The sequence below is a fragment of the Raphanus sativus genome, chromosome 5 (genome assembly GCF_000801105.2).
Source record: "Raphanus sativus cultivar WK10039 chromosome 5, ASM80110v3, whole genome shotgun sequence".
NCBI lineage: Eukaryota > Viridiplantae > Streptophyta > Magnoliopsida > Brassicales > Brassicaceae > Raphanus > Raphanus sativus.
The window spans coordinates 4,720,517-4,748,225 of record NC_079515.1 but is presented as its reverse complement, the minus strand read 5'-3'; the positions used below and the strand labels follow the sequence as shown (position 1 = coordinate 4,748,225).

General features: G+C 35.9%; 7 protein-coding genes across 7 annotated transcripts; 5 read left to right on the top strand and 2 right to left on the bottom strand.

Annotated features, from left to right (window-relative positions):
- The first annotated feature begins 31 nt into the window (after positions 1-31).
- On the top strand, positions 32-2,818 carry LOC108862999 (pentatricopeptide repeat-containing protein At3g12770). The gene is made up of 2 exons (XM_018637286.2): positions 32-202; positions 289-2,818. Exons 1-2 carry the CDS (start codon positions 163-165, stop codon positions 2,331-2,333), a joined length of 2,085 nt encoding a protein of 694 aa, XP_018492788.1. The 5' UTR covers positions 32-162; the 3' UTR covers positions 2,334-2,818.
- On the bottom strand, positions 2,352-4,740 carry LOC108863000 (uncharacterized). The gene is made up of 11 exons (XM_018637287.2): positions 4,560-4,740; positions 4,296-4,357; positions 3,950-4,086; positions 3,815-3,873; positions 3,697-3,720; positions 3,353-3,435; positions 3,213-3,277; positions 3,049-3,098; positions 2,857-2,958; positions 2,683-2,742; positions 2,352-2,600 (listed from the first exon to the last, which is right to left on the bottom strand). The coding sequence occupies exons 1-11, from the start codon at positions 4,560-4,562 to the stop codon at positions 2,496-2,498; spliced, it is 750 nt and encodes a 249-aa protein (XP_018492789.1). The 5' UTR covers positions 4,563-4,740; the 3' UTR covers positions 2,352-2,495.
- Positions 4,741-8,863: 4,123 nt separating this feature from the next.
- LOC108862800 (zinc transporter 1) lies at positions 8,864-10,166 on the top strand. Its single transcript, XM_018637046.2, has 2 exons — positions 8,864-9,676; positions 9,747-10,166. The coding sequence occupies exons 1-2, from the start codon at positions 8,927-8,929 to the stop codon at positions 10,056-10,058; spliced, it is 1,062 nt and encodes a 353-aa protein (XP_018492548.1). The 5' UTR covers positions 8,864-8,926; the 3' UTR covers positions 10,059-10,166.
- A 101-nt stretch (positions 10,167-10,267) lies between these two features.
- On the bottom strand, positions 10,268-12,405 carry LOC108862801 (ALA-interacting subunit 1). The gene is made up of 8 exons (XM_018637047.2): positions 12,135-12,405; positions 11,889-11,947; positions 11,706-11,780; positions 11,521-11,634; positions 11,352-11,422; positions 10,937-11,234; positions 10,570-10,859; positions 10,268-10,479 (listed from the first exon to the last, which is right to left on the bottom strand). Exons 1-8 carry the CDS (start codon positions 12,220-12,222, stop codon positions 10,422-10,424), a joined length of 1,053 nt encoding a protein of 350 aa, XP_018492549.1. The 5' UTR covers positions 12,223-12,405; the 3' UTR covers positions 10,268-10,421.
- A 1,170-nt stretch (positions 12,406-13,575) lies between these two features.
- Positions 13,576-15,695, top strand: LOC108859623 (myb family transcription factor PHL12). The gene is made up of 5 exons (XM_018633532.2): positions 13,576-13,873; positions 13,939-14,015; positions 14,187-14,262; positions 14,427-14,496; positions 14,583-15,695. Exons 1-5 carry the CDS (start codon positions 13,732-13,734, stop codon positions 14,902-14,904), a joined length of 687 nt encoding a protein of 228 aa, XP_018489034.1. The 5' UTR covers positions 13,576-13,731; the 3' UTR covers positions 14,905-15,695.
- A 6,943-nt stretch (positions 15,696-22,638) lies between these two features.
- LOC108860441 (transcription factor MYB86) lies at positions 22,639-23,765 on the top strand. The gene is made up of 2 exons (XM_018634323.2): positions 22,639-22,801; positions 22,996-23,765. The coding sequence occupies exons 1-2, from the start codon at positions 22,639-22,641 to the stop codon at positions 23,715-23,717; spliced, it is 885 nt and encodes a 294-aa protein (XP_018489825.1). The 3' UTR covers positions 23,718-23,765.
- A 1,875-nt stretch (positions 23,766-25,640) lies between these two features.
- LOC108860381 (uncharacterized) lies at positions 25,641-27,338 on the top strand. Its single transcript, XM_018634269.2, has 3 exons — positions 25,641-26,214; positions 26,297-26,354; positions 26,657-27,338. The coding sequence occupies exons 1-3, from the start codon at positions 25,815-25,817 to the stop codon at positions 27,141-27,143; spliced, it is 945 nt and encodes a 314-aa protein (XP_018489771.1). The 5' UTR covers positions 25,641-25,814; the 3' UTR covers positions 27,144-27,338.
- Positions 27,339-27,709: the final 371 nt, after the last annotated feature.

Below are 27,709 nucleotides of genomic sequence, written 5' to 3'. Positions count from 1 at the left end.
TATTTGTGTGGTGAACAAAAAAAATTTTAAAATATGGAATGGTGAAACTATTATGTGAAAATACAATTTTTAATACGAGATACAGTTGTTTTTTATGGAGATGAATATGGCGAAGACTGTGAGTTATGACCAATATATTGTCAGGAGGACAGAGTCATAACAATGTCGGAAGCATCTCTTCTTGCTTCTCCTTTTCTCCACAGTAAGAACTCTTCGCTACTCATTTTTTACAGCTTTATGTAAAGCTTTGATCTTTCAAGTGAAAAAACATGTTCATGTTTGATGTAGCCAATAGCGGGATCCATTCAGATTCTTTCTACGCCTCGCTTATCGATAGCTCCACTCACAAACCTCAGCTCAGGCAAATCCACGCACGTTTACTGGTTCTGGGTTTGCAGTTCAGTGGCTTCTTGATCACCAAGCTCATTCACGCGAGCTCTTCCTTTGGCGACATCCTTTTCGCACGCAAGGTGTTCGACGAATTGCCTCGCCCTCAGATATACCCTTGGAACGCTATCATCACGGGTTATTCAAGAAACAATCTCTTCCAAGATGCGGTTCTCATGTATTCCAAGATGCAGCTCGCTCGTGTTCCTCCTGATTCTTTCACTTTCCCTCATCTTCTCAAAGCTTGCGGTGGTTTGCCTCATCTTATGATGGGTCGGCTCGTGCATGCTCAGGTACTCAGGCTTGGATTCGAAGCTGATGGGTTTGTTCAGAACGGTCTCATTGCTTTGTACGCGAAGTGCAGGCGTGTGGGGAGTGCGAGAAGTGTGTTTGAAGGACTGCCAATGTCTGAGAGAACGGTGGTCACGTGGACGGCTATTGTTTCAGCTTATGCTCAGAACGGTGAGCCTGTGGAGGCGTTGGAGATTTTCGGTCGGATGAGGAAGATAGATGTGAAGCCTGATTGGGTAGCTCTCGTCAGCGTTCTCAATGCTTTCACTTGCCTGCAGGATTTGGAGCAAGGGAGAGCTGTTCACGCTTCTGTTGTGAAGATGGGTCTTGAAACAGAGCCTGACTTGCTCATCTCTCTCAACACCATGTACGCAAAGTGTGGCCAAGTCGAAACTGCCAAGATTCTGTTTGGTAAGATGAAGTCACCAAACTTGATTTTGTGGAACGCCATGATCTCTGGCTATGCGAAAAACGGTTATGCCAAAGACGCTATTGATACGTTTCATGAGATGATCAATAAAGGTGTAAGACCTGACACCATCTCTATAACATCTGCCATTTCGGCTTGTGCTCAAGTAGGTTCTCTTGAGCAGGCTCGCTGGATGGATGAATATGTAGGCAGGAGCGACTACAGGGACGACGTTTTCATTCGCAGCGCCTTAATCGATATGTTTGCTAAATGCGGAAGTGTAGAAAGCGCAAGATCAGTTTTCGACAGAACACTTGATAGAGATGTTGTGGTGTGGAGTGCTATGATTGTTGGGTACGGACTGCACGGACGGGCAAGAGAAGCAATCAGTCTATACCGTGCAATGGAGCGTGGTGGAGTGCAACCCAATGACGTGACTTTTCTTGGGCTTCTCATGGCTTGTAACCATTCAGGCTTGGTAAGAGAAGGCTGGTGGTTCTTCAACCGGATGACAGACCACAAAATTAACCCGCAGCAGCAGCACTATGCATGCGTCGTTGATCTCCTCGGTCGTGCTGGTCATCTTGATCAAGCTTATGAGGTGATCAGATGCATGCCTATTCAGCCCGGTGTAACGGTTTGGGGAGCGTTCCTAAGCGCTTGCAAGAAGCATCGCCACGTGAGTTTAGGAGAATACGCAGCTCAACAACTTTTCTTAATAGACCCAACCAACACTGGCCATTACGTGCAGCTCTCTAATCTGTACGCTGCAGCTCGTTTGTGGGACCGTGTTGCAGAGGTTCGAGTGAGAATGAAGGAGAAAGGATTGAGCAAAGACGTTGGATGCAGCTGGGTCGAAGTAAGGGGAAGGTTGGAGGCTTTTCGAGTTGGTGATAAGTCGCATCCAAGATATGAAGAGATTGAGAGACAAGTAGAGTGGATTGAGAATAAACTTAAGGAGAGTGGGTTTGTGGCGTACAAGGATGCTTCGTTGCACGATCTCAACGATGAAGAAGCGGAGGAGACTCTTTGCAGCCACAGCGAAAGGATAGCCATTGCATATGGACTAGTAAGTACACCCCAAGGGACAACACTGCGGATCACAAAGAATCTGAGAGCTTGTGTGAACTGTCACGCTGCTACAAAAGTTATCTCAAAGCTTGTGGGTAGAGAGATCGTTGTGAGAGACACCAACCGGTTCCACCATTTTAAGAATGGTGTTTGTTCGTGCGGTGATTATTGGTAATAGAAGATAGAAACTGGATTAGTCTGAAAGTTGGACATCTTAGTTATTTGATCATCAAAATGTGAAGATGAAGATTCGGACAAGAACACACACAAGTCTATTAATAAATAATGAGCAAGGACCACTGTAAAATAGAGCTGAGTACTTCTCCCAATTGGCCAGTTACTTCTCAACAACGCTCTTGTCATACAGGTACTCAACGAACTCATCGATGAGGTAAGGCCATGCTCCTTCTGCGTCGTAATTCGACAGTGCCGGGTCCACCGTCTGCATCACAAACTACTGTCTCAATCCTTATATCACAACATGTAAGCTCAATGACACAATGATATCTAGTGTTTTCTATTACCCTTGCAAACTCCAGGAGCTGTGCCCATGTGTCTTTAGATATGGCCTTGTTGTGACGATCCTGATTTTGGGAAACAACATTGTATGATTTGTATCAGAAGGTACAGAAATATAATAATAAGATCATGCTTTGAATGCTTTGATAATCTATTAAACTCATGAGTGTTTTGTGTACCTGCAAGAAATCACACCAGTGATTCACCAATGGCCACTCTCTTTCTGCAAAGAGCAACTGCCACATCCCAATCGCTGTATCTAACGCAAGAGACTTCTGCCCCTGAAACATTATCACAGTTGAACATTTGTCACTAACACAGAGTAAAACAGCTCATGATGGGCAACTACTTTAGAACAAGCATGTTTCTACCTTCTCTTTCGCCCACCCAAAAGCAAAGTTGTATATGTCATGGAACTTTTCTGAACAAAGTAAACGCACAAGAAGAACAATTACACCATATGTCAGCCAACATGAAACTTTCGATCAACCAAATCATAACACAGGATAGCGAATGACTACTATCTGCTTCTTACGTTCATCTTTAAGCTCTGAACGCATAAAGGACAGCTTTTCCTGCAACTTCCCAATGGAGTCTACTCTGCCATCAGAAAATCGGGTCTAAGTTAAACTCCGCACCAAAAGATTATCATAATCAGGACTAGAGTTAACTCACCCTAATGCCTGTAATCCACCAAAAAATTCTTCCTTGGAAAATTCACACGCTGTGGCAGCATTCATATGCCACGAAAGAACCAGCTGAAAATGAAGTACACATTTAACTAAATGGTCAGAGCTGAACAAGAAAACACAGAGCATTCAATGAAAGAATAAGACCCTAATTTTTAATCCGTTCCTCCAGGGATCTCAATTTTTTGTCATTCTTAGCTTTTCAAGTCACTATCTCTCTCACAAAGTACTAATTAACTATTACTAAGTAGTGTTTTGGTAGCCATAGACCAAAGCAAGAAACAAACGCAAACAAGCAAGTCGTATGAAAAGGTTTCAGAACAGACATACCGTGACAATGTCTTGGGGTTCCACCTGGAGAAAAAAATTCAAGTCAGTTGTTATCAGTGCTAGATAGGCATAAGAAACCACATCATTCTTAGGCATTAGTCAAGAAGACAAAACATACCTGAAGATCACTACACAGAACCGAGATACCTTCGGCCATAATCATATCAGAATAGGGGTCTGCAGAATGTAACAAGAAACTTTTAAAACATAAAAGTACACAAATGATAGCGAGAAAGAAAGAAAGAAAGGTTGCCTTTATATCTATTGTAGAGCTCCTCCAAGCGTCTCATGTCGCCATTGCTTCTTGGCTGAGGCTGGCTGTAAAAGACATCAAAAGCTGCTTCGAGCTGCCAATCGCAGGCTTTGAGAGCCTGAAGAGCATTCTTCTCACTGCCCCCCCCCCCCCCCCCCCCCAACATCATTAAACAAAGTCACCAAACCAAAAAGTTTAAAGATTCATGGTAAAAAACAAACAAGAATGATGCAAAAACACGTTTGCTCTCAAGCAGCTACAGTACTAGTAACTGTTTCTAACCTTACAAAACAACTGAATCTACAGTAAAATAGAGCGATAAGGTAAAAGATAGATCCAGTTTTACCTAGCTCCAGTGATAGCCACGAACTGCTGAAGTTTGTCTCGGTTGCTTCTACTCAGCTTATGCTAGCACAAGATCATATGATTGAATCAAATTTAAGACACAAAAGATGATAGATAAACCACTGAATCGCACAAAGTAAGGGACTTTCGATTCTACTTTGGAATTGAATTATCGAAAGACTAAACCTTTACGGCGTCAGATGACAAAAGATAAGTGGATCCGCAAAAACCCAGAACAGAAGGAAGAAAGTAAGAAAGCGCGTACCATTGTGTGTTGAAGGATCTGCAGGCGAAGCGAAAACCCTAAGAAGGTAAATCGAAGGAGAGCGCCGCGAGAGAAGAGAGGGGAGTGACTCAGGGAAGACTCGAGAGGTCCTCTCACGATTTGCTTTTAAAGCTTTCTCACTTTCCTCTTCTCCGCCTCTCTCTCTCTCTCTTCTTCAATGCTTATGTCTTTTTTTATATACTCCGATTGCCATTTGCAATGACTCGGTTTAATCCAAACCGGTACCTAGTAAAATTATCTCGGTATGTTAGACCGGAAGACTTTGTATCTCGGTATTAGACCGGAAGACTTGTATCTCGGTATTAATTTTGTTTAATCCAAACCGGTACATAGTAAAATTATCTCGGTATTAGACCGGAAGACTTTGCATCTCGGTATTAGACCGGAAGACTTGTATCTCGGTATTAATTTCGTTTTTCTCTTGCAACTAGTATTTTTAAAACCGGACCAATTCGATAGTTAGACCGGATTCAACCATGAACCGGATATAATTGGGTTGGATCTAATAATTAGTTCAATTATGAACCGATCATTTAGTAAGACTGGATCTCAAAATTATTAAACTATTAAAGTTATCAAAAATTTATAAATCATTCATATTTAAATAAAACTAATTTATATTTATAATGTTTTATGTTTAAAAATTATTTATATTTTAATTATGTGTCATATTTACTAGCAGTACTTTTAAATTTATTTATTAAAAATATAATAAATCAGAGTTGATCCAATTCAAACCATATTGAATAGTTACCCAAAAAATTTCGGTTTAGTTTCCGGTCCAATTTTAAATACACTGTTTGCAACTGGTACACTATTTATGTTCTAGTAAATTAGCTGCTACATCATATCTTTTTATATAAAGTTTAATTTTCCAAAGTTGATAATGCGATATGTGTCAATAAATTGGTACACTGTATATGTTTTTGCTAGTGAATTGGCTGGTACATCCTATCGTACATAAAAGTTAGTTTTCTTATCATCTAAATCTATGTCATATGATGTTAACTAAAAATTTTCATTCAAAAAAAATGTTAACTAACTTTTAATATCGATAAATATATTTTTGTTATATCAAGAATAATTCTCATATTCAATATCGCCGTGAACCTAAAAAACATTAAACATAGTTTATTTAAAAGTGATAATTTTAATAATTTGCTTATGCCAATAAGATTATTCACTTTGTTAATTATATTAGTTTAAAGATTAAAGTTTATATTCAATATGGATAGATATTATTTGATCCAACTTTATAGTATAAATATCTCTTGTTAAAGTTTTATACATGCCATAAATATATAAACTGTAAATATAAATTAAATTGAGATATATAATAGATAAAAATAGAGAAATGCCCTTTAATAATACTAAAATTTAAGGTTTAGTATTAAGAGGGTTGAGGTGGGATTAAAGATTAGGAATTAGAGTTTAAAAAAATTATTGTCAAATATGTGTTATTTTGGAAATTTTTATCATTGACTGTTATTTTTGGATAAACTTTTACAAGTGCTATTTTGGAAATTTGACCTAAAAATAAAGCAAAAATCTAATATTTTAAAGGGGAATTTTCAAAAATACCATTTTCAAGGTACCATTATTCATCTTTACCACCACTAAAGACACATTTTCAAAAATACCTTATTTATTAAAACGGTAAAAACTCTTATATCTTTGTATTTATATGCTTTTCAAAATTCTAATCCCAAATTCTAAATACTAAACCTCCAATTGTAAACTCTAAACCCAAAATCTTCAACTCTAAACCCTAAACCCTAAACTATATACCCTAAATTCAATATCCTAAACTCTAAAGTCTAAACTATAAACCCTAAATCCTCAACTCTAAACCCTAAATCATCAACTCTAAACCCTAAACTATATACCTTAAACCCTAAAACATTAAATCTAAACCCTAAATCCTAAACCTTCAATTCTAAACCCTTCATTAAAAGTAGTGGTAAAAGTGATTAGTGTAAACATGAAAAGTGGTACTATGAAAATGGTATTTTTGGCAATTTCTCTATTTTAAATAGAAAGTGGAGATTTATAAGTGTTTTAAAGTGGATATTTATGATCAAAAAGGTGAATGTTTTATATAAATTACATCCATAAAATATAGCTAAATCCCTCCTCGATTTAGCTTTAGTTTTTTTCAATGTTCTCTTCCTCGGTTAAATATTTTTATTTTGACCAAAAATAAAAAAAAAATTATTTGGAGGTTCATTTCGCTCGTGTCTTAGTTTTGAAATGTCTCTAGTTTAAGCTGAATATAGAAAGTGTGTTGTTGCGGGTTGGTTTGTTCAGCAGTCCTTGGAACATCAAGCTTGATCACTTTAAACCGGATATTCTTAAATATTAATCCTTGCAACTCCTTTTATGAGACTCATCTTTTATGGAGAATGCTATGTTTGATCTTTCGAATCATCAACATTAGTAACTTAAGCTCATTTTCATCTTGTTGCGCGGGAAAGCATTGCTTTGATCATATGAAAAGGTTCCGATCAAAGTTATGTATGGTATTAACGTTGATCATCATCACAATAGGTCCTCTAGTAAGTTGTTATTTGATCTTTACACTTCTTACTGAAGCGTGTTCCGACCGATAAGGTAAACTGCTACAAACATTCACCGTTAGTCTAGACCATTTCGGTGTGAAGATCAAGATAACCAGGTTATTCAAAAAAAATGTTTAATCATGTCTCTGTTCAATATAACTCTTGCTTATTCAATAAAATTCATAGATGAAAAAAAAGCTATGATAAATTTTAGGAAGTACACATTTCGTATATGACAAACAATATGAACAATATATCCTTGATAAAATAATGGGCAGTGCACATGTACATGCATGTGAAAGATTTATCATGCAGGTTTGTTGGATCATAAAATACCACATGTGGTTGTGGATTGATCATTCAGTTGATGATCAGCTGGAAGTATGGATATTTAAGACTTATGGGTCTCACAGGTAATGACATTGCTTCATTATGAACTTCAAACATTGATTTGAACAACAAAATGTCTCACACAAATGGTCTAATTTGAGAAGCTTTGTCAATATTGAGAAGTTCAAGATGGCTTCCCAAGAATACATGCATGGAGTTCCTTTTGCATTATGAACTCTATACTACAAATATACTTTTCTTGTCGTATTTTTTTCTTCTTATGTCTACATCCCAAGATGGGTTGCAGATAATGCAAGACCACTCTTCAATTATTGAACTTTTAGCTGTTGACAACAAAAGAACAATGTTGCCATTGCCAACATTGGGTTCAGTAACCATCGCTCTCAACGTAGTGGTGATAGTGAAATCTGAATTCTAACAGGTGGCTTCACTGGCCCAACGCTACCCACCTTGTGACTTGTGAGGATGATGAGACCATCGCAAATTTTTTGAAGCAAAAAGTAAATGGAAAAATCAAACTAAAATCACTCTTCTCACGGCTCACAGGCTGTGATGTCGACATTCTGTCTTCACATTTACTTTCCGGTTAAAAAAGTTCAATTTATATTACATATAATTCTGTTTGCTTTTGATAAAGTAGTGAAAAGAGATGTAGTCACCATGATCATGACTATTGACTAGCAATTACAAGGGTTGGGAACAATTCACAAAGTATCTCCTTTCCTACTGTATTACTCCAAAAAAAAAAAAAAAATTCAATTCAATGCATACGTAAAAGAAAACAGTATACTAGTTTTCTTCTTTTTGGTAAAAAACAGTATACTAGTTATTTAAGTGTGACCAATCAAGCTCCGGAATCAATAAGTCTCGATGCTTTTTCTTAATATATCTTTGAATCGTCACTCTAGTTTAATCATTGTTACTCTCAATGTATAAACAGGAAAAAAAAATGTATAAACACTTAAACAGATAACTAATGATTAGAAGAGATCGAAAGGGCGTCTTATATCAACCATCCATAAACAGATGCTTAAGGAACTTCTTGTACTAACCAATGAAATTTTCTTTAGCCGTCTTGTCCCATAAGTAACAAAAACTTTAAAATAACAAAAACTTTAAAATACCAAAAGAGCAATACTTTTTTTGTTCGTTCCATTCATATGAGTAGTCTTTGTTAATGACTTAAAAGTTATACAATTATCAGAGAATACTAAGAGATTATTTATGTGCGTGACAACGAAGTTAGTATGTAGTGTATAGTGGTCAACTCTACGTAAGTTTATATTCTGCTACTATCATTTACGGACCACTCACTTGTAAAGTTAAAGGTTCTCTCTCGCTTTCTCATTATAAAAAGCTTCCCTTACTTCTCCATACCTCTCCACACTTTACTTACTCACAACACAAGAACCGGAAAAAAATATCTAAACTAGACTCATGTCTGAATACAGTTGCTGTTTTTCCACAAACATGTTGAGAGTTTATGTAATATTGATAATATGTATGCATGTATGTTGTGCGTCTAGTGATTGTACAAGTCACGATGAACATGACGCTGTGACTCAAGAGGAAGCAGAGAAGGCAACGACGTTGAAACTCGGTTCGATCGCTTTGCTTCTTGTGGCCGGAGGTGTCGGCGTGAGTCTACCGTTGATAGGGAAGAAGATCCCGGCGTTACAGCCGGAGAACGACATCTTCTTCATGGTGAAAGCTTTCGCCGCGGGAGTGATCCTCTGTACAGGGTTCGTCCACATATTACCAGACGCGTTCGAGAGACTGAGCTCGCCTTGTCTTGAGAGCACCGCGGCTGGTAAGTTCCCGTTTGCTGGTTTTGTCGCGATGCTTTCAGCGATGGGGACGCTTATGATCGATACGTTTGCAACGGCGTATTACAAGAGGCAGCATAGTATGGGGACCAAGCAAGTTAACGTGGTTGAGGATGAAGAGCATGCGGGTCATGTTCATGTCCATACTCATGCGAGTCATGGACACTCGCATGGGTCGACGGAGTTGATAAGGAGGAGGATCGTGTCGCAGGTTCTTGAGATTGGGATAGTTGTGCATTCGGTTATAATAGGGATCTCCCTTGGAGCATCACAGAGTATAGACACTATAAAGCCACTCATGGCTGCACTTTCTTTCCATCAGTTCTTTGAAGGTCTTGGCCTCGGTGGCTGCATCTCTCTCGTAAGTATCGATCGCTTCCACTTACCTCCAATTGGTTTTAGTATAGTTCTGACAACGTTTTAATGTATAGGCGGAGTTACAGTCCAAATCAACGGTGATAATGGCGACATTCTTCTCAGTGACGGCGCCTGTGGGGATAGGGATAGGTATGGGGATGTCGAGTGGTTTAGGCTACGGGAGAGAGAGCAAAGAGGCAATCATGGTGGAAGGAATGCTGAACGCTGCATCAGCTGGGATTCTCATTTACATGTCACTCGTTGATCTTCTTGCTCCTGACTTCGTCAATCCAAGATTGCAATCTAATCTCTGGCTTCACTTGGCTGCTTTCCTCTCCCTCCTCCTCGGCGCTGCTTCCATGTCTCTCTTAGCCATTTGGGCATGAAACACTGACTCCACCACAGCTATTAGCTAACAAACAAGCACAAAATGCTGCTCTTTTTTTCTCGAATCTGTAATCTTGGAATCAAATACTATTCTGTTTTGAACACAATGACTTGCTTTTTGATAGAGACAAACAATAGTTAAAGGCAGAGTGAGAGAGTGAGGTTAGCTAAGTGCTTTATTCGTTATATGGATGGAGGAAGAGAAAAGGAGAAAGGTAATAGGAAGTATCAATCATGGTGGGCATCTTTCAACTGTAACATCATCATGCACACTTACACATCTATAAATACAAACTATCACTCGCAGTTTTTGGCTAAAAATTACAATCATAGATAAAGAGATTTACATAAAGAGTCTTTGTTTACCGACCACCACCGGGAACTCTGTTCCAGGATAAGTAAGTAGGATCTCCAAGTCGCCTGCAAAAAAAAGAACACCAACACCACATCAATATCTATCTATACACTGCTGTTATAATAAGCCAAGGATATTTATGTATATGTATGTACCTTGGTTTCACAAGATACATGATGGTAAATACAAGTGCCAAGAAGAAACAGATTCCTCCAACCGTGAGGTAAGCAATGCCGAGGAAGTCATTCTTTCCACCGAGCCAACTAGTTGTCGACAGAACAAGCTTCTTCTTCCCATCGAAACTGTACGTGTTGTAGTTGTTCTTCAGAATCACGTTTATGGTATCACCTTTCTCCAGGTCACTCTCAATTTTCCCGTACAGTTTTCTAAACGTTGGCAAAGCTGCGGTTCTCATCCACACAATCAGATCCTCTTGCTCACTCAGCTGAAAAACACCAAAAGAGTAAAGAGATTCAAAGTCAACCGAGTTCTGAGACTCTACCAAAGCATTAGAGAGCTTACCGATTTATTTTCATCTAGCTTGCCACCACCGGTGAGATTGCCCGTCTGAAAGTTCTTGGGAAACACATTTTTGCCAAACTTGTGTTCCCTATCACTCTTCCACGCAATGCCTCTCTTGCTTACATTCAAAGGCTGGTTGTTTTTGGATAAAGCGTATGTGTCATTAAAGAGACTCCAAGCAATCAGACCACACGGCACAATCGGCCGCCCATTAGCATCATCCTCAGGCTTGCAAGCATCGATTTGGTTCTCATCTTTTACACTTCTCAATTGCGCATCACTCCTGCTTTTCACATACCTGTGAATATCCAAAAACATCAATGCCAACAATGAAAGAAAAAGGACTTTAATGAATCTAAGCCACATCTAATTTCACTCAAAGCCAAGCACTGTAGTAAAAAATCCGTAAGAATACCTGCGGTGATTCTGGTAAAAGTTCTCAAGCTGGTAATAAACGTAGATAGGCTGCTTCATCTTCTTAGGAACCTGAGAATACCCACAAGGAGAAAGTAAACAAAGACATTCAGAGGCTACTTTAATTCTCTCAAAGAATGAAATAGGGTTGTTGAATAGGAAACTCAAACCACTAGTGTCCGGTTACAAGATTTGTCTGCACCTCCTTGAATATAAGCAACCTTGTTAGCCCTAGCAGGCGTCGGTACGCAATCATTATCATACCGATCAACGATCTCGACAACCTATATTTACATAAAGAGATGAGATATGGAAACATTTGATAGCAAAAACACTTGGGATCATCCTCACTTACATCCTGGGAAGCGAAAAGCGAAACAACTCCGAGTGGAATGAAGATCACACTAATGACTAAAAAAGTCAGAATCACCTGCAAAAAAAACGAGATGATTAAAAAAATGGAAACCTTTTATACCGTTACACAACAGGAGATTGATTGTATAATACAATGATGCTGCTACAAAGAAGCTATACATACCCAACCAGGCGTGAGAATCGGCTTGCAAGCAGGGAGCTCCTGCTGTGTAAACTTCGAATCTGCAAAATCAAAACATTCAACGAAAACAGAATCCAATACACATTGGTCAGAGCTTGAGTGTCGATTGCAAAAACATATGGCTAAAGATTCTAACTTTGAAGAATCAAATTGTGAAACAATGAGCAAAATAATTGATTTTGCAGATGTAATTAGAGTCAACGATGATCCAGAGGAAGAGAGGGATACACTTGGGTCGTTTGGATTTTGTACGGGAGGAGGAAGAATCTGCAGATCCGGCGGGGGCGGAGCTAGACGACGCCGTATTGGAAGGCATATCTGAGGGAGAGATTTGTTGTGCGTGGGAGGAAGGCGGAGGAAAAAGAGAGAAAGGGTCGTCGTCGTCGTCGTCAAAAGGCGACGTCTTTAGACGAATTAGCTAGGATCTAGAAGAAAAGAAAACCCCCAAATCGAAGTTTCGTAGATCCTCTCCTCTCCTCCCAGTCCCATGGCTGTTTTGGTCAAGTCGCTTCTTTTTGAAAAAACAAAATTAACTGAATTTACATAATAGTCCCCTTTCTTTGTTAGGTTCACAAATTAACCTCCTCAGTTTTTTATCTACTGGTGTTATCACCAATTAGGCAATTATTGACAACATGAATCAGATCCAGGAAAGAAGAAAAATGATCTGTTGCTAAGTTTCTTTGATGATTGATGAGTAGATTATGCGTAAAAGGAAAAAAAAAATATATATATATATCTGATGTGTTGCTAAGTTTTTAAATGGTTGATGAGTAGAATAAGCAAAGAGGAAGTAGAGTGGGGTAAAAAAATTGATCAATCTATGAATTGCAATTGTCGTCATGTTAGCAAGAAGTTGGAACACCGAAAGACAAATGTGGCCTAACTTAATTCGACCGGACCTTACGTATATTGGACTGGGCTTGAATACTTTTTTAAATGGGCTTAGTCACCTTTCTTCTTGGGTCTAATGTTTGTATTGTGCAATGAAGAGAAATCTACATTTTTGGTTGAGTTGTGTTCGAGTCATTAGTGGTGCTACTGGTGTGTGATATGAATGGAGAATAGATTCATCTATGTGCATACAAGATGATTCGATCAAATAAAGGAGCCAAGAGGCCGCTTGAAAACTAAGCAAACAAAATAAATACTTTCTTCTTCCTTTTTTATTGATTTTTTTCCTAACCTGCATGAGATTCCTATTTGCATACAGAAATTAATTGTTGAGATAAAAGTTAAACATCAGCTTTATTCCGCTCGTCATCTTTATTCAAAGCACACCGCACACGAATCCTTTCATTGAAGATTAATAAAACAATTTTTAAAACAAACAAGATGCTTATGCTTCTTACTCCCCACACTCATGTGCATTGCAATATATCTAAAAGAAAGCTAATTTTTGAAAAGCAATTTCTTCTCGAATGAATGTATAATGCCATTAATATCAGAATATAAGGACTTAAGACATGCAAATTTGGATTTGATGGTATAAGCTAATTCTTATTGTATGAATGTACAAGGCCACATGCGTCAATAAATCAACAATAGAATGACTTGGACATGCAGATTTGTACGGTACTTAGACATGTGTGAATGTAAAATCGCCTGCATGGTTTACTATTTCAATTTGCATATATAATCTATAGATATGCCTCCCTGCTTTTTAACTATTAATATAAAAACAATTACGTGTCAATGTCAGTCCATGATTTAACTTTATAGTTTGTAAGACGTCGTGTGTTTCCTTTCTTTTACATCTTTCATAAATACTGATATTCGCTTGTGCTGAATATTGCACCACCCATCGGCATTTGTGTGTTTAATCATGATGCAGTCGAGGGAGGAGAGGAGAGCTGAGTCACCATCAGGTCTCGTCCTCACCACCGACCCTAAGCCTCGCCTTCGCTGGACCGCAGAGCTTCATGAACGTTTCGTTGACGCCGTCACTCACCTTGGTGGCCCTGACAGTACGTTTTCATCATCATTCCTTTCATTCATTTGTAGTCATATGTATGTGATACTATATCAACAGAGGCTACACCAAAGACGATTATGAGAGTGATGGCTGTGAAGGGTCTTACACTTTACCATCTCAAGAGCCATCTCCAGGTCTTTCTCTTGCTAGATACATACATCATTCTTTTTCAGCTTCCTCTACTTTACATATTTACTGTTCATGATTTCCTTCTTAATTAGTTAGTTTTGCCATAGTTAGAATTAAAACATATATGATATAGCATATACAGGTAACTATAACTTTATATGCATTTTTGTTTACAGAAGTTCAGATTTGGAAAGCAACCTCACAAGGAACATAGTCATGGTCACTCCATAAATATTAGGGATAGTAACAAAGGTGCGCATAATCCATTAGCTTTTTTTATTATTTGGAGATCTAGATCCTTTATAATAGACTTGTGTGAGAGACTTCATTTATTAACACTAATTAATCAAAATTTACTTGGTGCTACGCGTGAATGACTTATCTAGCTGTTAATCATCGATAGATTACACATGCAGCTTCCATGTTGGATCTTCAAAGGAATGTGGTATTCACTACTCCACACATCATTGGTCGCAATATGAACGAGTATGTACTTTCCAATTCCAATCTTAACAACTGGTTCAAATATAATTACATAATATACAATTTAATGGTAATTATGGATAATGAAGGATGCAAATGGAAGTGAAAAGAAGAATAGAGGAAGAGGTAGAAGTAGAAAGACAGGTTAATCAAAGGATTGAAGCACAAGGGAAATACATGGAGAGCATGTTGGAGAAAGCATGTGAAACACAAGAAGCAAGTCTCACCAAAGACTACTCTACTCTCTTTTTCAACAACACATCACCCCTCCCAATTATATGGTTTGAGGATCATTTTCCCTCGTCTTCCTCCTTGGACTCCACATTGAATCTTTCTGACATCAATCCCAACTTCTCCCTCCAAGATTCTCTGAGTTCCATCACCAAGAACCGTACGGTTTGTCTCGGTTAGAGAAAACATTTATAGGTATAGCTATTTGACGCTTTCTACTCTAGTGTTCTAATGCGCATTTGGTGTTATAAATGCACAAACTCACATGTAATAACTTCTGCCAAACATGAAGTAGATCTTTATTTACCGCTCTAATAAATGTGATGACGAAGAAGGCTGCCCCATAAATTTCCCAGTTCTCGTGTGTTTATGTTAGATTTGGGTTAATTATGGGCTTCCAACTTAAAATTAATTGGCAATTAGTGGATTGACCATAACCCTTTATATATTAGTAGAATAATTCTTATATTTCCGATATGTGATGTTTATCAATACCCTTCTTCACGCTCGGACATTTAGGTCTGAAGCGTGGATAATGTGGGAATAACATCCACAGAGAGCCCAACATCGGTGTAGTAGTAGTTATAGTAAATTAGGTCAAAGGATCTTATCGCTCTAATACCATGTTAGATTCGGGTTTATTATGGGCTTACAACTTAAAACCAATTGGCAATTAGTAGATTGGCCCTAACCCTTTATATAGTAGTAGAATAATTCTTATATTTCCGATGTGGGATGTTTCTCATCAATACCCTCCCTCACGCTCAGACATCTAGGTCTGAAGCGTGGACAATTTTGGGAATAACATCCACAGAGGGTCCAACACCGGTGTAGTAGTAGTTGTAGTAAATTAGGTCAAAGGATCTTATCGCTCTGATACCATGTTAGATTCGGGTTTATTATGGGCTTCCAACTTAAAACCAATTGTCAATTAGTAGATTGGCCCTAACCCTTTATATAGTAGTAGAATAATTCTTATATTTCCGATGTTTGATGTTTCTCATCAATACCCTCCCTCACGCTCAGACATCTAGGTCTGAAGCGTGGACAATTGTGGGAATAACATCCACAGAGGGTCCAACACCGGTGTAGTAGTAGTTGTAGTAAATTAGGTCAAAGAATCTTATCGTTCTGACTATATAAAGGGTTAGGGCCAATCCACTAATTGCCAATTGGTTTTAAGTTGGAAGCCCATAATTAACCTGAATATAACAATGGTATCAGAGCGATAAGATCCTTTGACCTAATTTACTACAACTACTACTACATCAATGTTGGGCCCTCTGTGGATGTTATTCCCACATTGTCCACGCTTCAGACCTAGATGTCTGAGCGTGAGGGAGAGTATTGATGAGAAACATCCCACATCGGAAATATAAGAATTATTCTACTACTATATAAAGGGTTAGAGCCAATCCACTAATTGCCAATTGGTTTTAAGTTGGAAGACCATAATTAACCCAAATATAACATGGTATCAGAGCGATAAGATCCTTTGACCTAATTTACTATAACTACTACTACATCGATGTTGGGCTCTCTGTGGATGTTATTCCCACATTGTCCACGCTTCAGACCTAGATGTCCGAGCGTGAAGGAGGGTATTGATGAGAAACATCACACATCGGAAATATAAGAATTATTTTACTAATATATAAAAGGTTAGGGTCAATCCACTAATTGCCAATTGGTTTTAAGTTGGAAGCCCATAATTAACCCGTGTGTTTACTACATACGTGTGTTTACTACATACGTGTGTTACCAATTGGTTCCCAGTTCTCGTGTGTTTACTACATACGAGTGTTACTTTGCACACCAAGACTTCTCATAACTCAATATTAATCTACGCACTCCCATTCGGATGAAATTGCGGGCCAAACGACATAAACGGAAAGCTTAGATGGGCCTATCAGGTCCACCTTAAAAGGCTCAGTATATTTGAGGGTCTTGAGTCTATCGACTCTTGAGACAAACAAGAGTCTGGTCAAGGCAAGGTTTATGTCGTAGTCTCAACTCTCAAAGTCTGTCTGTTGACGAGTCAATGGAAGTCTCACGGATCTGAAACGGTCAAAAAGGGATGTTTTATTAATCTTCTGCAAGGAGGGAGACTTATTACATAACTTAAAGATAAGATTGAACGATGGAGTAAATGTCTTATTTGTTTGCTCTGACACTTCACCAGCTTCCAAATTCTCTGTTATTATTCTTTGTTTCTTTTCTTTTTCAAAACATAAAATTAACCTTACCGTATATGTCTAGTTTTATCCTTCAGATTCTTATTATAATTTACAAAAAACTACTCAACACAAAATAATCCTCAAAAGTCGTTTAACACAAAAAAAAAAATTTATCCAGAAGACAGTGTTGTTATATTGACAATGTCTCATGTTAACAAAGCTTGTACGTCGAGCTAAACATTTGGAAAATTATTAAATAAGAAAAAGATCTCAAACCTGAAGGCAAATTAACGTTATAGACAGAGATCTTCTTAGTTACTACTCCTATAATCAAATGACGTACGTGTCTTTGAGAAAACAGAGTCATGAATCATGATTACCCCGTTATTTATTATGAAAATGAATTGTGTTACATCATTCTGACTTCAAGGTGTCAAATTGATACCACAACTGCCTAACAATTTGCCTATACTTTTATTGTTAATTTTACATTTTAGTAGAAATGTAAGAGATTACCAAGTGGTCTATTCCATCAGTTTCCCCATGGTTAGGGTTTATCAATAAATAAATAAAAATATTTAATCAGAAGAAGGAAAGGCTAAAATATGAATAGTACTTAACCAAAGTCCAAACTCCAAACCAAATGTGTATGGTTAAATATGTGTGGCTTCATTAAGACGAAGATCTTACATGATATGGTATTAACAGCGACTGATTGATATTATTATGTTAAATAACCGCTTTTTACCACCCATATATTAATCCCCTTTCTATTATTTGAGAAGACCATTATAAAAGAAACCTTAGCCTCATGTGTGATTTACAACCATGCCATTACTTAGGTGTCATCTCCATATTTCACCTTAGATCATTTTTTCAATTGCCCACCCTTGCCTAGAATATTTACTTTTCGTGCCACTCTAATGTTCATATAGTATATGCCTCATGTTATTCATATCATTTTTATTTTTATTTTATTTTGACATTACCGATGTTACACAAATGGAAACAATGCTATCGATTTCAATCAGTCATTAACTAATAATATAGTTATAACACATGGAAACAATGCTATCTATAATGTTATACGATATTGTTACCATTCATATATTACGGTTCGGGTTTGTCTAACAAAACTATACTCATTTTAGGACCATGAATCACTGTGGTTCATATATCTATGGCATGTGTAATGTAAAATCAACATCCAACAAAAGTTAGTCTATGGCACCAAGTTCATCTCAAAAAAAATCTATACTCATTTTATTATTATATGTATTTTATAGGTATTATGTGTGATTTACGAAGCTAATTCGAAATACTACCTTTCATATTATCACATTTAAATATGTAAAAATATGTAATATATACGAACCAAAGTGATAATACAGTCACATGTTTCCTGAAAATAGAGTAACATGTTTCCTTTTTTACAATATGTAATTTATTTAAGGAGTATCTTGATTAAAAATATGATTGATCCACGTTATAAATTTTGCAAAAATCATATACTACATTTTGACTCAGCAATCATCTTGATTTGTAACATCTAATCTTTGATTGATTATTCAGCTGACCATTTTGAATATCGTGTAATCATGGATTGTCTTTGTCATAATTACTAACAATATAGAGTTACTCCCTCTGTTTTCTAAAGATGTATGTTTTGGAGTTTTCACACATATTAAGAAAACACATTAATCATGCATTGTTTTTAGAAATTATCAAATTTTAATGCATTTTAACCAATAGTCTTTCAATAAATTCATTAATTTTATTGAAATTTGCAATTTTTATATAGAAAACATAAAAATACATCTTTTTGAAACAAATATTTTTTCCAGAACATGCATCTTTTAAAAACGGAGGGAGTAAGTTTTACCATCAATCTACAAATATTTCCGAAATTGTTTGATGATACCACGAAATTGGCACCCTTAACTGAAATGGTTTATGCCGATTCTATTTCTTTTTCCAATTATTGATTTTGTCAAGGCAAACTTCAAGCTGATTTTTAGCAAAAAAAAAAAAAAAAAACTTCAAGCTGATTTTGATGTGCAAGAAATATGGTAATTGAATAGTAAATAGTTACCACTTTTACTACTTTATTGTATATAAATTCGTTTCATTGACCACACAACTATACACCACTGTCCCTTTAATTAAAACCTAGCATCGAGTATCCGAATTTTTAAAAACATATAATGGCAGCCTTCAATTCTGTTTCCGATTTGAAGCCCCTAACTACCAAGTGGAGAGTCCGAATCAGCATCGTTCAACTGTGGAAGCAGAACTATGGAATTCCAGAGACTCGGATGTTGTGCTTTGTGTTTTACAATTTTGGAAAATCAATTGGGTGAAGGTAATGTAGTGTAGAAACAAAAAAAAAGGTTGGTAGGGCTGATATTATTTTGCTGAAATTTCTTAAAATTTTCAAATATGTATGAAAATGTTGATTCAAGAAATTGACAAACATAGATGGATTTTCCAAGGTTCTGTTTGAGCCCAATGATTTACCAGAAATTGATGATCTCAGAAGACAGTAATATTTTTTAGATATTAAATCTTTTAGTTACCTCAATGTTTTTGAATTCAGATGTATATTGTTTTGTACAATGTTTAATTTATATTGTTTTAAACTTTTTTTTAGGATTGCAGATGAAGAGTTATTTTTTTGAGCTAATAGAGAGATCTTGAGCTACTTTTCACAGGAGTTGTTGTCTTTAAAATTTTTAGTACGCATTGTCTTTTCGGATTTTCATTTGAGCTTTTACTATTATGTTGCCAATGTTTCTTTTTATCTTATGGAAGCAATAAAAACTCATATATTTTCGTTTAATCTCAATTTATATAAATTTGCGTATAAAATTGTATGTCTATTTAGTTTATTTACTAATGTAAACTTAAATCATATTACACCAAATACAATTACATAATTTTTTTTTAAATAGTAATTTAAATTAATTAAACATAAAAAATTAGGGATATAGGTTAGCATATGTTATGGAATATATGTGACCCACCTAACCTTTCGAAAATCTGTAGAATAAACGTTATGGTCATTTTTAGTATACTCAACAATATTGTATAGTATTTAATTGTAAATGTTTTAAAATATAATATATTACGTAAACTTTTATTCTTTACAAAATTCATTAGTTACAATTTTTTTTAATATTATAAAATTTGTATATCAATCTATATGTTATAATAAAAACTTCGTATATAATACGTGATCTACGTGTTTTTTACTCCATCTCATTCTCTTTCAAACTAAATATGGTATACAATTCAATATGTTTGACCGAAATAAAGACGATAATTGTTTGTATCTAAAATATATATTCAATTCGTTGATTATTTTTATAAACGTATCAATCAGATCTAGCATTTTGGAGTCAAGTTTGGAATCAATTCATAATCTTCACTAATTGATTTTTTTTAAAAAAAATCAACTAATTTTCCTCAATTATAGCCGTTGAGAAACAAATTTCCATATACACTTCGAGATTCAAATTTTGCGTAATCTGAGAGCTGTGTTTTTTATTACAACATGTGTTAAGGTAAGTTTTCAAGTATTTTGTTAATATTTTAATACTTTGAAGATCATGATCAAATTATGCATAAATCATCTTTTACGATGTGAGACGAAAAACTAATGAAAGAGGTATGTACCTACTAAAAAATACTATATTGGAATGATTTAATTTTTGGATTCGACTAATCATAAAACTATGCAAAATTTAAAACTACATATATGTTCAAAATTGTTAGTCTCTGTTAAAATAAAAATTAAAATCGACAATTATTTAGGAAAATACATTAAATTTCCGTAAACATTGCAGTTTTTCTTTCCAGGCAAAAAGGGTATTGGATTCATTGATTTATTTTACAAACATATCAGTCAGATCTAAAATTTTGGAGTTAAGTTTGGAATCAATTCATAATCTTCATTAATTAATTTTTTAAAACCATCAGGTAATTTTCCTCAATTATAGTCACTGAGGAACACATTCCATATACAATTCGAAATCCAAATTTTGCGTAATTTGAGAGTTGCATTTTTTATTACAACATGTGTTAAGGCAAGTTCTAAAGTAAATTTGTACCGTAGGTTTAAGAATATTAATTAGTAAATATTTACTATAATTTTGGCGATTTGTTTTCATCATTAAAACCCTAAACATACAGCAGTTTAAACACATTTTCTCATCACATCACTTTTTAATCATTATTAACAAAACTAGAAGTACACTAGAAAATCATCAATGGCGGATTTCATTAATTTTATATAAGTTTTTGGTTACTCTTATAGATTTACTTCTACGAACTATACTTCAACCACACAAAACAAATAACACAAGATTTAAAAAACTCTGAAGCTTACTTTTTTTTTACATATCCACAATCGTTGAATTTTTTGACCTGAAATAATATGTAATATTTGTGCTTATAATTTTTACCTTTCTAATACTTATATATTTAAAATTATAATTTCTATTAAATTCTTTCATCCTGCGCAAGGCGTAGGTTATCACCTAGTTAGTTTATTATTACATATAACTTGACGGATTCAAACAAACGATGGCGTTGTACGTGGATTACTTAAGATGAAATGTTATTTGGAAGCTCCAAGGATTGTTCTATATATCTCCTCTCGTGCTCCAATTTTCTAGTAGTTGCGATTAGGTCGGAAAATATTACAGTCGTGCTCCTTACTTTACCTCCAAAGTTAACTAATATGTTAGTAAATGAAAGAACGTATTTACTTAGAATACGTTATACTATTCATCATTCCAAAATTCAAGATACCCAAAAATCATGCATTTGCAAAAAAGACTTTCACATGATAAGTCGATAAACTTTTTCTTCATATCAGTTTTAGGTCAAAATTTAAACACGGGTTCTAAGGTCTTATCACCGCAAAGGAATCTTGATCCATTGGCGGTGGAAAATCGAGTTCTAGTAGCTTTTAAACAAAATATACGTTTGAAAAAAAAGAAAAAAATAAAGTACATGTTTGATGATCTTAATGTTCTTGTTGATTGTTTGTAGAGTTAATGATACTCTGCTGCATTTTTATATTTCTATTTGGTTTTACTAGGCTACTCCATTAGACCATATCATAAAATGAAGTGAAGGGGTAACGCTAAAGTATAAAAAGTGATTGTTATGGATTCTTCACGTTTATGCGTATTGATTTTTAGTTTACAAAGGTACGTGATGATCTAAATCACAAATGTCTAAACCCCAATTAATGGGTCATTCTATATAAGTAGCGTAATGATCCGATGATCATAACTACTATTCTTCTTACCAATGAGTCAATGACCCGATGTATTTTGAAGTCTAGTAATCAATCAACACTTAAATTAAACTCTATAGAATTTAGCAAGTTAGCGTCTTATAGAGAACATATAGTATTAAACCATTCCATTAAACTACACTGATAACTACAGGAACCATGCATGCAATGCATGGCAATCATTAAGCAGAAAACAAGTTAAATAGATACATGAATGATTCTTGTCAAGGAAAGTGACGTGAACTGCTAATGTCTCTAAACAGGCTTCCATTTGAAGACACGCAGAGAAAAAGAGAAACAACACAAGTTTGGTTAATCATATTAGACTAATTATCCAAAGAAAGATTAGTACAAAATTAATTAAATAGTGACCATGTTGGTTTATTAACACCAAGAGTCTTAGCTTGTATGTTGTCAATATAAAGTAGGAAGATGAGTGAGAAATGGGAAATGAAAAGAGATGAAATGGGACATCGATGCTGTGGGAAGCACAAAGTGAAGAGAGGGCTTTGGTCTCCAGAGGAAGACGCCAAGCTTCTTCGTTATATCACCACTCATGGTCATCCTAGTTGGAGTTCCGTTCCCAAGCTTGCTGGTTTCACATCTTCTATCTATCTCTCTAACTCTTTGACTACATTTTCATTCATTAATCTACACATTACTTAGCATATAAATATGTATATAGGAATCATGAGTTTTCCAACGCTCTGTGTTATTTTTATATTACTATGGGTCCTTTCACATTTTCATTATCGGTGTGTGGTTTATAAATAGTATGTATGTATATAGGGTTACAGAGATGTGGGAAGAGTTGCAGACTAAGGTGGATAAACTACTTGAGGCCTGATCTGAAGAGAGGTTCCTTTACGGCGGAGGAAGAGCAGACTATCATCGATGTTCATCGTATTCTTGGTAACAAATGGGCTCAAATTGCTAAGCATTTACCAGGGCGCACTGATAATGAAGTAAAGAACTTTTGGAACTCTTGCATTAAGAAGAAGCTTCTTTCTCAAGGCTTAGATCCTTCCACACATAATCTTATGCCTTCACACAAAAGATCTGCTTCTTCTTCTAGTGGTAATAATCCTAAGCAAAGCAAGACAAAGTCCATCATGGCAAACCCTACTTTTGATCAATCAACCACAGCTTTCTCAATCACAAACGTCAATCCTTACACTTCCAATAAACCAAACAGAGTTAAATCTCCTAACCAGGCTCCAATCCCCTCCCAACCCGTGATCCCTATCGACCATACCATGTCAAGTCTTTTAAATGATGAAAATGGGATTCCTAACTGGTCAACTGTAGATGGAATGGCACCAATCCCCGAAGAAGCTCCCATGTTTTCAAGTGAAAAGGCAGTAACAGGAGTTGAAGATGATGATATCAACATGGACATTTTGTTTAACACGCCTTCTTCTTCTACATTTGATCCTGATTTTGCTTCTATTTTTTCTTCTGCAATGTCTATGGATTTCAATCCCATGGATGATCTTGGCTGGAGCTTTTAGTTTTACTTTACAATATTTTAATTTTCTTAAATGTATATAATTTGTACAAATAAGTTCCACTTGTTGTTGCTGCTACTAGTTCTGAAAACTGAGATTTTACCGAAATTAGTTTGTCATTTTCTCACTACTTGCGTATATGTTATGTGCTTTTAACTATTACATAAAATTGGGCTTGTTAACTCCATTCTCATCTATAATAATGGGCCGTATTAGTAGGCCTCTTAGGTAATAGTATATGGGCCAGCTTTTGTTTGATATTTTCCAGAATCTACATGATAGCTTTTAGACATTAACCTGCATATTATATTTTCTAGAACGAGAATTGTCGAACAGATCAACTAGCAAAAAAGGTTAGGACCAGATGCTTTATTTTCTCCTATTTAGAAGAGCCATGGTACTATAGAAGTGTTCTTCAGTAGACCGTTTTATTTGACCAAAACTTGGTTTAGTCAGAAAAAAACATCAGTCCCTAATAGACTCGATATATATTGCATTCCTATGATGATAAGACTGCAATGACGATATATGTTCGATGGATTCATCGATACGTAATATTTTTTTTTGTTCTTCAAGATTCAATTATACGTATTCCCCAATGAGATTCGTGTGGAAATAATTATGCTAAGTGCTGATGAAACTTCGTGCGAAGCGCGAAGGCAAAGACGCAACGTGCCACATCGTCACATGTTCTCTCACTCACCTATAACCACATTCTTCTAATTTGTTTGTAGGCTTTTACTTGTACATGAATTAGCATAAGCGTTGAGAAAGTCAATTGTGTTATTCTGAAGAAAGATTCACGAGATGAAATTCTACGTGTAAACTCTGCATAATAGATAGTTTACAAAAAAAAAAAAAAGTTCTGCATAATAGATATTTGATTGGAATGGGCATAATAGATATTTGATTGGAATTGACATAACGGAGGAAGCAAACATATCATGAATTTGAAAATGACTTAAACCATATTAATCCCGGTCTTTTAGTTGAGGTTTTTAGCTTTGGTTAAGAAACGGTTTTTAGTTCTTTTATAGATTTTAACTAAAAAATAAAAATCATTAAATAAAAAATATAAAAACTGTTCTTTTTCCAAAAAATATATAAAAAATGTTAAATCATGAGTTAAAAATCTCGACTAAAAAAGCGTAATCATGATTTTAGGAGCAAGGGGGAAGACAACAACTAGGCACAGAAGATGAGAATAAAGATATGTATTAGAGTATTAGGTAGTGTTTAATATTATAAAACTGATAAAATAAGATATTTAGAGGAATAGGATAATGTGAAACCACATGGTATGTCTCTTACTCTCTTTATCTTATCTCCTTCATCCTAAACACTTGATTACTTGTGTTTTCGTCCTTTTGAAATTCATCCTAATTTCCCTTCTTTTTTTCTGCAAAATGTTTAAACTGCAATATGCATACAAAAATTTGCACATGAATATATAGAACTGATCCGGTGACAAACAATTGAAAAACGAGCTTTCATTAAATTAGAGTTTATTGTCTTTGTAAAATAATTAACATAAATAAAAAAACATAAATAAAATTCAAGATGGAAAGTTGATAATAGAAAATTTAAGTTGCGTGAATACTATTCTTCAAAAAAAAGTTGCGTGAATACTAACGCTATAGATATGGTTTTGAGCATGTGATAAATAAAGGACAGAAGCCGAAAATAATACAGGAAAGAATATTGAAGTACCAAAAGAAAAGTAAACACATATAGTTAGAGGAAGACTTAAAGGTCACATGGGATGTGATTTGATGGCATCATTGCATCAAATTCTGCACATGCCACTGCCTCTTAACTCTTTTTCAAATTCCTCTTCTTTTGTTGTTGCTTGTTGTTGTTTGATAATTTAATATCCACACGGTTTTAGTTTTAGAATAATGTCACATTATGTAACAATGTAATTACCCTTAGTTACAACCACCTTTCAACTCTCTATGTCCCTTGTAGTATATATACGTACACAACCACCTCGCTTCTCCATTACATCATCATCAACTCAACTCTTCTCTCGTCTTACTAAATATTACAGCGTCTTTCTCTTCCCGCACCATATAACTTGAGAGATAATATATTGGAAATATGAGCAGAACGGAGACAATGGGTTTGACCAAAAGAGGAATGTTGCAGTCAAATAGTTGCAATCGCCTTATGGACCGTTCTGAGTCTCTCAAGAGGGACAGTGTGATGAGCAATGGTGGTTCAGCTAAAGTGAGAGGAAGCTTGGAGCGCAAGAAATCAAAGAGTTTTAAAGAAGGAGAAAGCTGTCCTTCTTGGCTCATAACCGATGCTCCTGGGAGTATAGCCGCTGTGAGGAGGGAGCAAGTTGCTGCACAACAAGCCCTAAGGAAACTCAAGATTGCTCATTACGGCAGATCCAAATCAACCCTAACTAATTTCAACTCCTCCAAAATTGTCCCTCTTGTTCACCCTAGCCCTCATCCTCATCCTCAGAGATGCAGCTTCATCACCCCTACTTCTGGTATATTAGCCTTTCCATTTTATTTTTTTACTTGGTATATTAGTATCTCTTCAAAATTCTGTTTTTAATGTCAATTTCTCAGATCCTATTTACGTTGAATACCATGATGAAGAATGGGGAGTTCCTGTCCATGATGACAAGTACGTCACATAATGTCCTTTTCTTGCAAATCATAATACTAACACTTTTAATTATCATAATTGCCATCAAAATTCTATAGTTGCGAAAAATACCAATGATTTTAGGTTATAGAGTGTTCTAAAGTCTTTGGAAGTACGATACTATCCTAAATGATTTGGTACTAATCTTAAATCTATATTCCCCTAAATATTTGAAACTCGAAGTGATTAGAGTTTCTTTTTGCTCCTTAGTTATTTTATTAATATCTTATCACAGTTTCATATATATTGGCCAAATAATAAACTAATTATCTCCATCCCAGGACGTTGTTCGAACTTCTAACCCTCAGTGGCGCACAAGTAGGCTCCGATTGGACTTCAACCTTGAGAAAACGCCATGACTTCAGGAAGGCGTTTATGGAATTTGAAGCGGAAGCGGTTGCAAAACTTAACGAGAAAGAGATGAACGCAATAAGCATCGAATACAAGATAGAGATGAGCAAAGTGAGAGGCGTTGTGGAGAATGCTACTAAGATCCTAGAGATCAAGAAAAACTTCGGGTCACTAGAGAAGTACTTTTGGGGTTTTGTGAACAACAAGCCCATCTCCACGAACTACAAGTTTGGCCACAAGATTCCGGTTAAGACATCAAAGTCGGAGAGCATAAGCAAAGACATGGTCCGAAGAGGCTTCAGGTACGTGGGTCCCACTGTGGTTCACTCCTTCATGCAAGCCGCTGGTCTAACCAATGACCACTTGCTTACTTGTTACCGTCACATTCCTTGCACTCTCCTCAGTACCAATCCCTAATTTTTTTTTTCCATTTCTTATTTATTTACTTCATTGGAAGTGTGTTTTTAACTTTCGGGTGATTTGTGTACAACAATTGTAGGCGTAGGAGAAAATGGATTGTGTGTTTTTACTTTGTCATGTAAGATAACCCAGCTGGGTAGCTGGTGTATTTTTATGAGTGAATGGGTGGAATATACCCATCTTGGGCCCAAATTTGCAAAATGCCCGTGGGCTTTGATATAAGAAAAAGCAGTAACATTTCAGACATGGGTGGACGAAAATGCCCCTGTCTTAGATCTCGTGAGTTTCGGTATTCGTTGTTCGATGTGTGTCAGAGCACAGACAAACAGGATTAGAGTTTAGCGGTGTACAGACGCTTGTGTCAGACCACAGGGGACGCCAGAGACGACGATCCGCTGGATAAAGAAGGGAATTTCTCTCGTTATGTTGACATTTGGTTTGGAGCCGACGACCCCATGTGTAAAAAAGGATTCCTTTCTCGTTATAACTATAATTGCTTCGGTAAGTGTAACGTTGGTTGCGTATTGGAGTTGTGTGATTGATACTAGGGTTTTTAGATTATA

What these genes read in the sequence shown, in the direction of transcription:
- LOC108859623 (XM_018633532.2), top strand. Translation starts at nt 13,732, where the DNA reads ATGATGCAGTCGAGGGAGGAGAGGAGAGCTGAGTCACCATCAGGTCTC. An exon ending in TATTAGGGATAGTAACAAAG is followed by an intron (nt 14,263 to 14,426) that starts GTGCGCATAATC and finishes TTACACATGCAG; the next exon opens with CTTCCATGTTGGATCTTCAA. An exon ending in ATTGGTCGCAATATGAACGA is followed by an intron (nt 14,497 to 14,582) that starts GTATGTACTTTC and finishes TGGATAATGAAG; the next exon opens with GATGCAAATGGAAGTGAAAA.
- LOC108863000 (XM_018637287.2), bottom strand. An exon ending in AACCCCAAGACATTGTCACG is followed by an intron (nt 3,436 to 3,696) that starts GTATGTCTGTTC and finishes CTTCATTTTCAG; the next exon opens with CTGGTTCTTTCGTGGCATAT. An exon ending in ACTGGTGTGATTTCTTGCAG is followed by an intron (nt 2,743 to 2,856) that starts GTACACAAAACA and finishes TCCCAAAATCAG; the next exon opens with GATCGTCACAACAAGGCCAT.
- LOC108860381 (XM_018634269.2), top strand. Translation starts at nt 25,815, where the DNA reads ATGAGCAGAACGGAGACAATGGGTTTGACCAAAAGAGGAATGTTGCAG. An exon ending in CTTCATCACCCCTACTTCTG is followed by an intron (nt 26,215 to 26,296) that starts GTATATTAGCCT and finishes TCAATTTCTCAG; the next exon opens with ATCCTATTTACGTTGAATAC. An exon ending in GTTCCTGTCCATGATGACAA is followed by an intron (nt 26,355 to 26,656) that starts GTACGTCACATA and finishes TCTCCATCCCAG; the next exon opens with GACGTTGTTCGAACTTCTAA.
- LOC108862800 (XM_018637046.2), top strand. Translation starts at nt 8,927, where the DNA reads ATGTCTGAATACAGTTGCTGTTTTTCCACAAACATGTTGAGAGTTTAT. An exon ending in TCGGTGGCTGCATCTCTCTC is followed by an intron (nt 9,677 to 9,746) that starts GTAAGTATCGAT and finishes TTTAATGTATAG; the next exon opens with GCGGAGTTACAGTCCAAATC.
- LOC108862999 (XM_018637286.2), top strand. Translation starts at nt 163, where the DNA reads ATGTCGGAAGCATCTCTTCTTGCTTCTCCTTTTCTCCACA. An exon ending in TGCTTCTCCTTTTCTCCACA is followed by an intron (nt 203 to 288) that starts GTAAGAACTCTT and finishes TGTTTGATGTAG; the next exon opens with CCAATAGCGGGATCCATTCA.
- LOC108860441 (XM_018634323.2), top strand. Translation starts at nt 22,639, where the DNA reads ATGAGTGAGAAATGGGAAATGAAAAGAGATGAAATGGGACATCGATGC. An exon ending in TTCCGTTCCCAAGCTTGCTG is followed by an intron (nt 22,802 to 22,995) that starts GTTTCACATCTT and finishes GTATGTATATAG; the next exon opens with GGTTACAGAGATGTGGGAAG.
- LOC108862801 (XM_018637047.2), bottom strand. Translation starts at nt 12,222, where the DNA reads ATGCCTTCCAATACGGCGTCGTCTAGCTCCGCCCCCGCCGGATCTGCA. An exon ending in AAAATCCAAACGACCCAAGT is followed by an intron (nt 11,948 to 12,134) that starts GTATCCCTCTCT and finishes TTGATTTTGCAG; the next exon opens with ATTCGAAGTTTACACAGCAG. An exon ending in CGCTTTTCGCTTCCCAGGAT is followed by an intron (nt 11,635 to 11,705) that starts GTAAGTGAGGAT and finishes ATGTAAATATAG; the next exon opens with GTTGTCGAGATCGTTGATCG.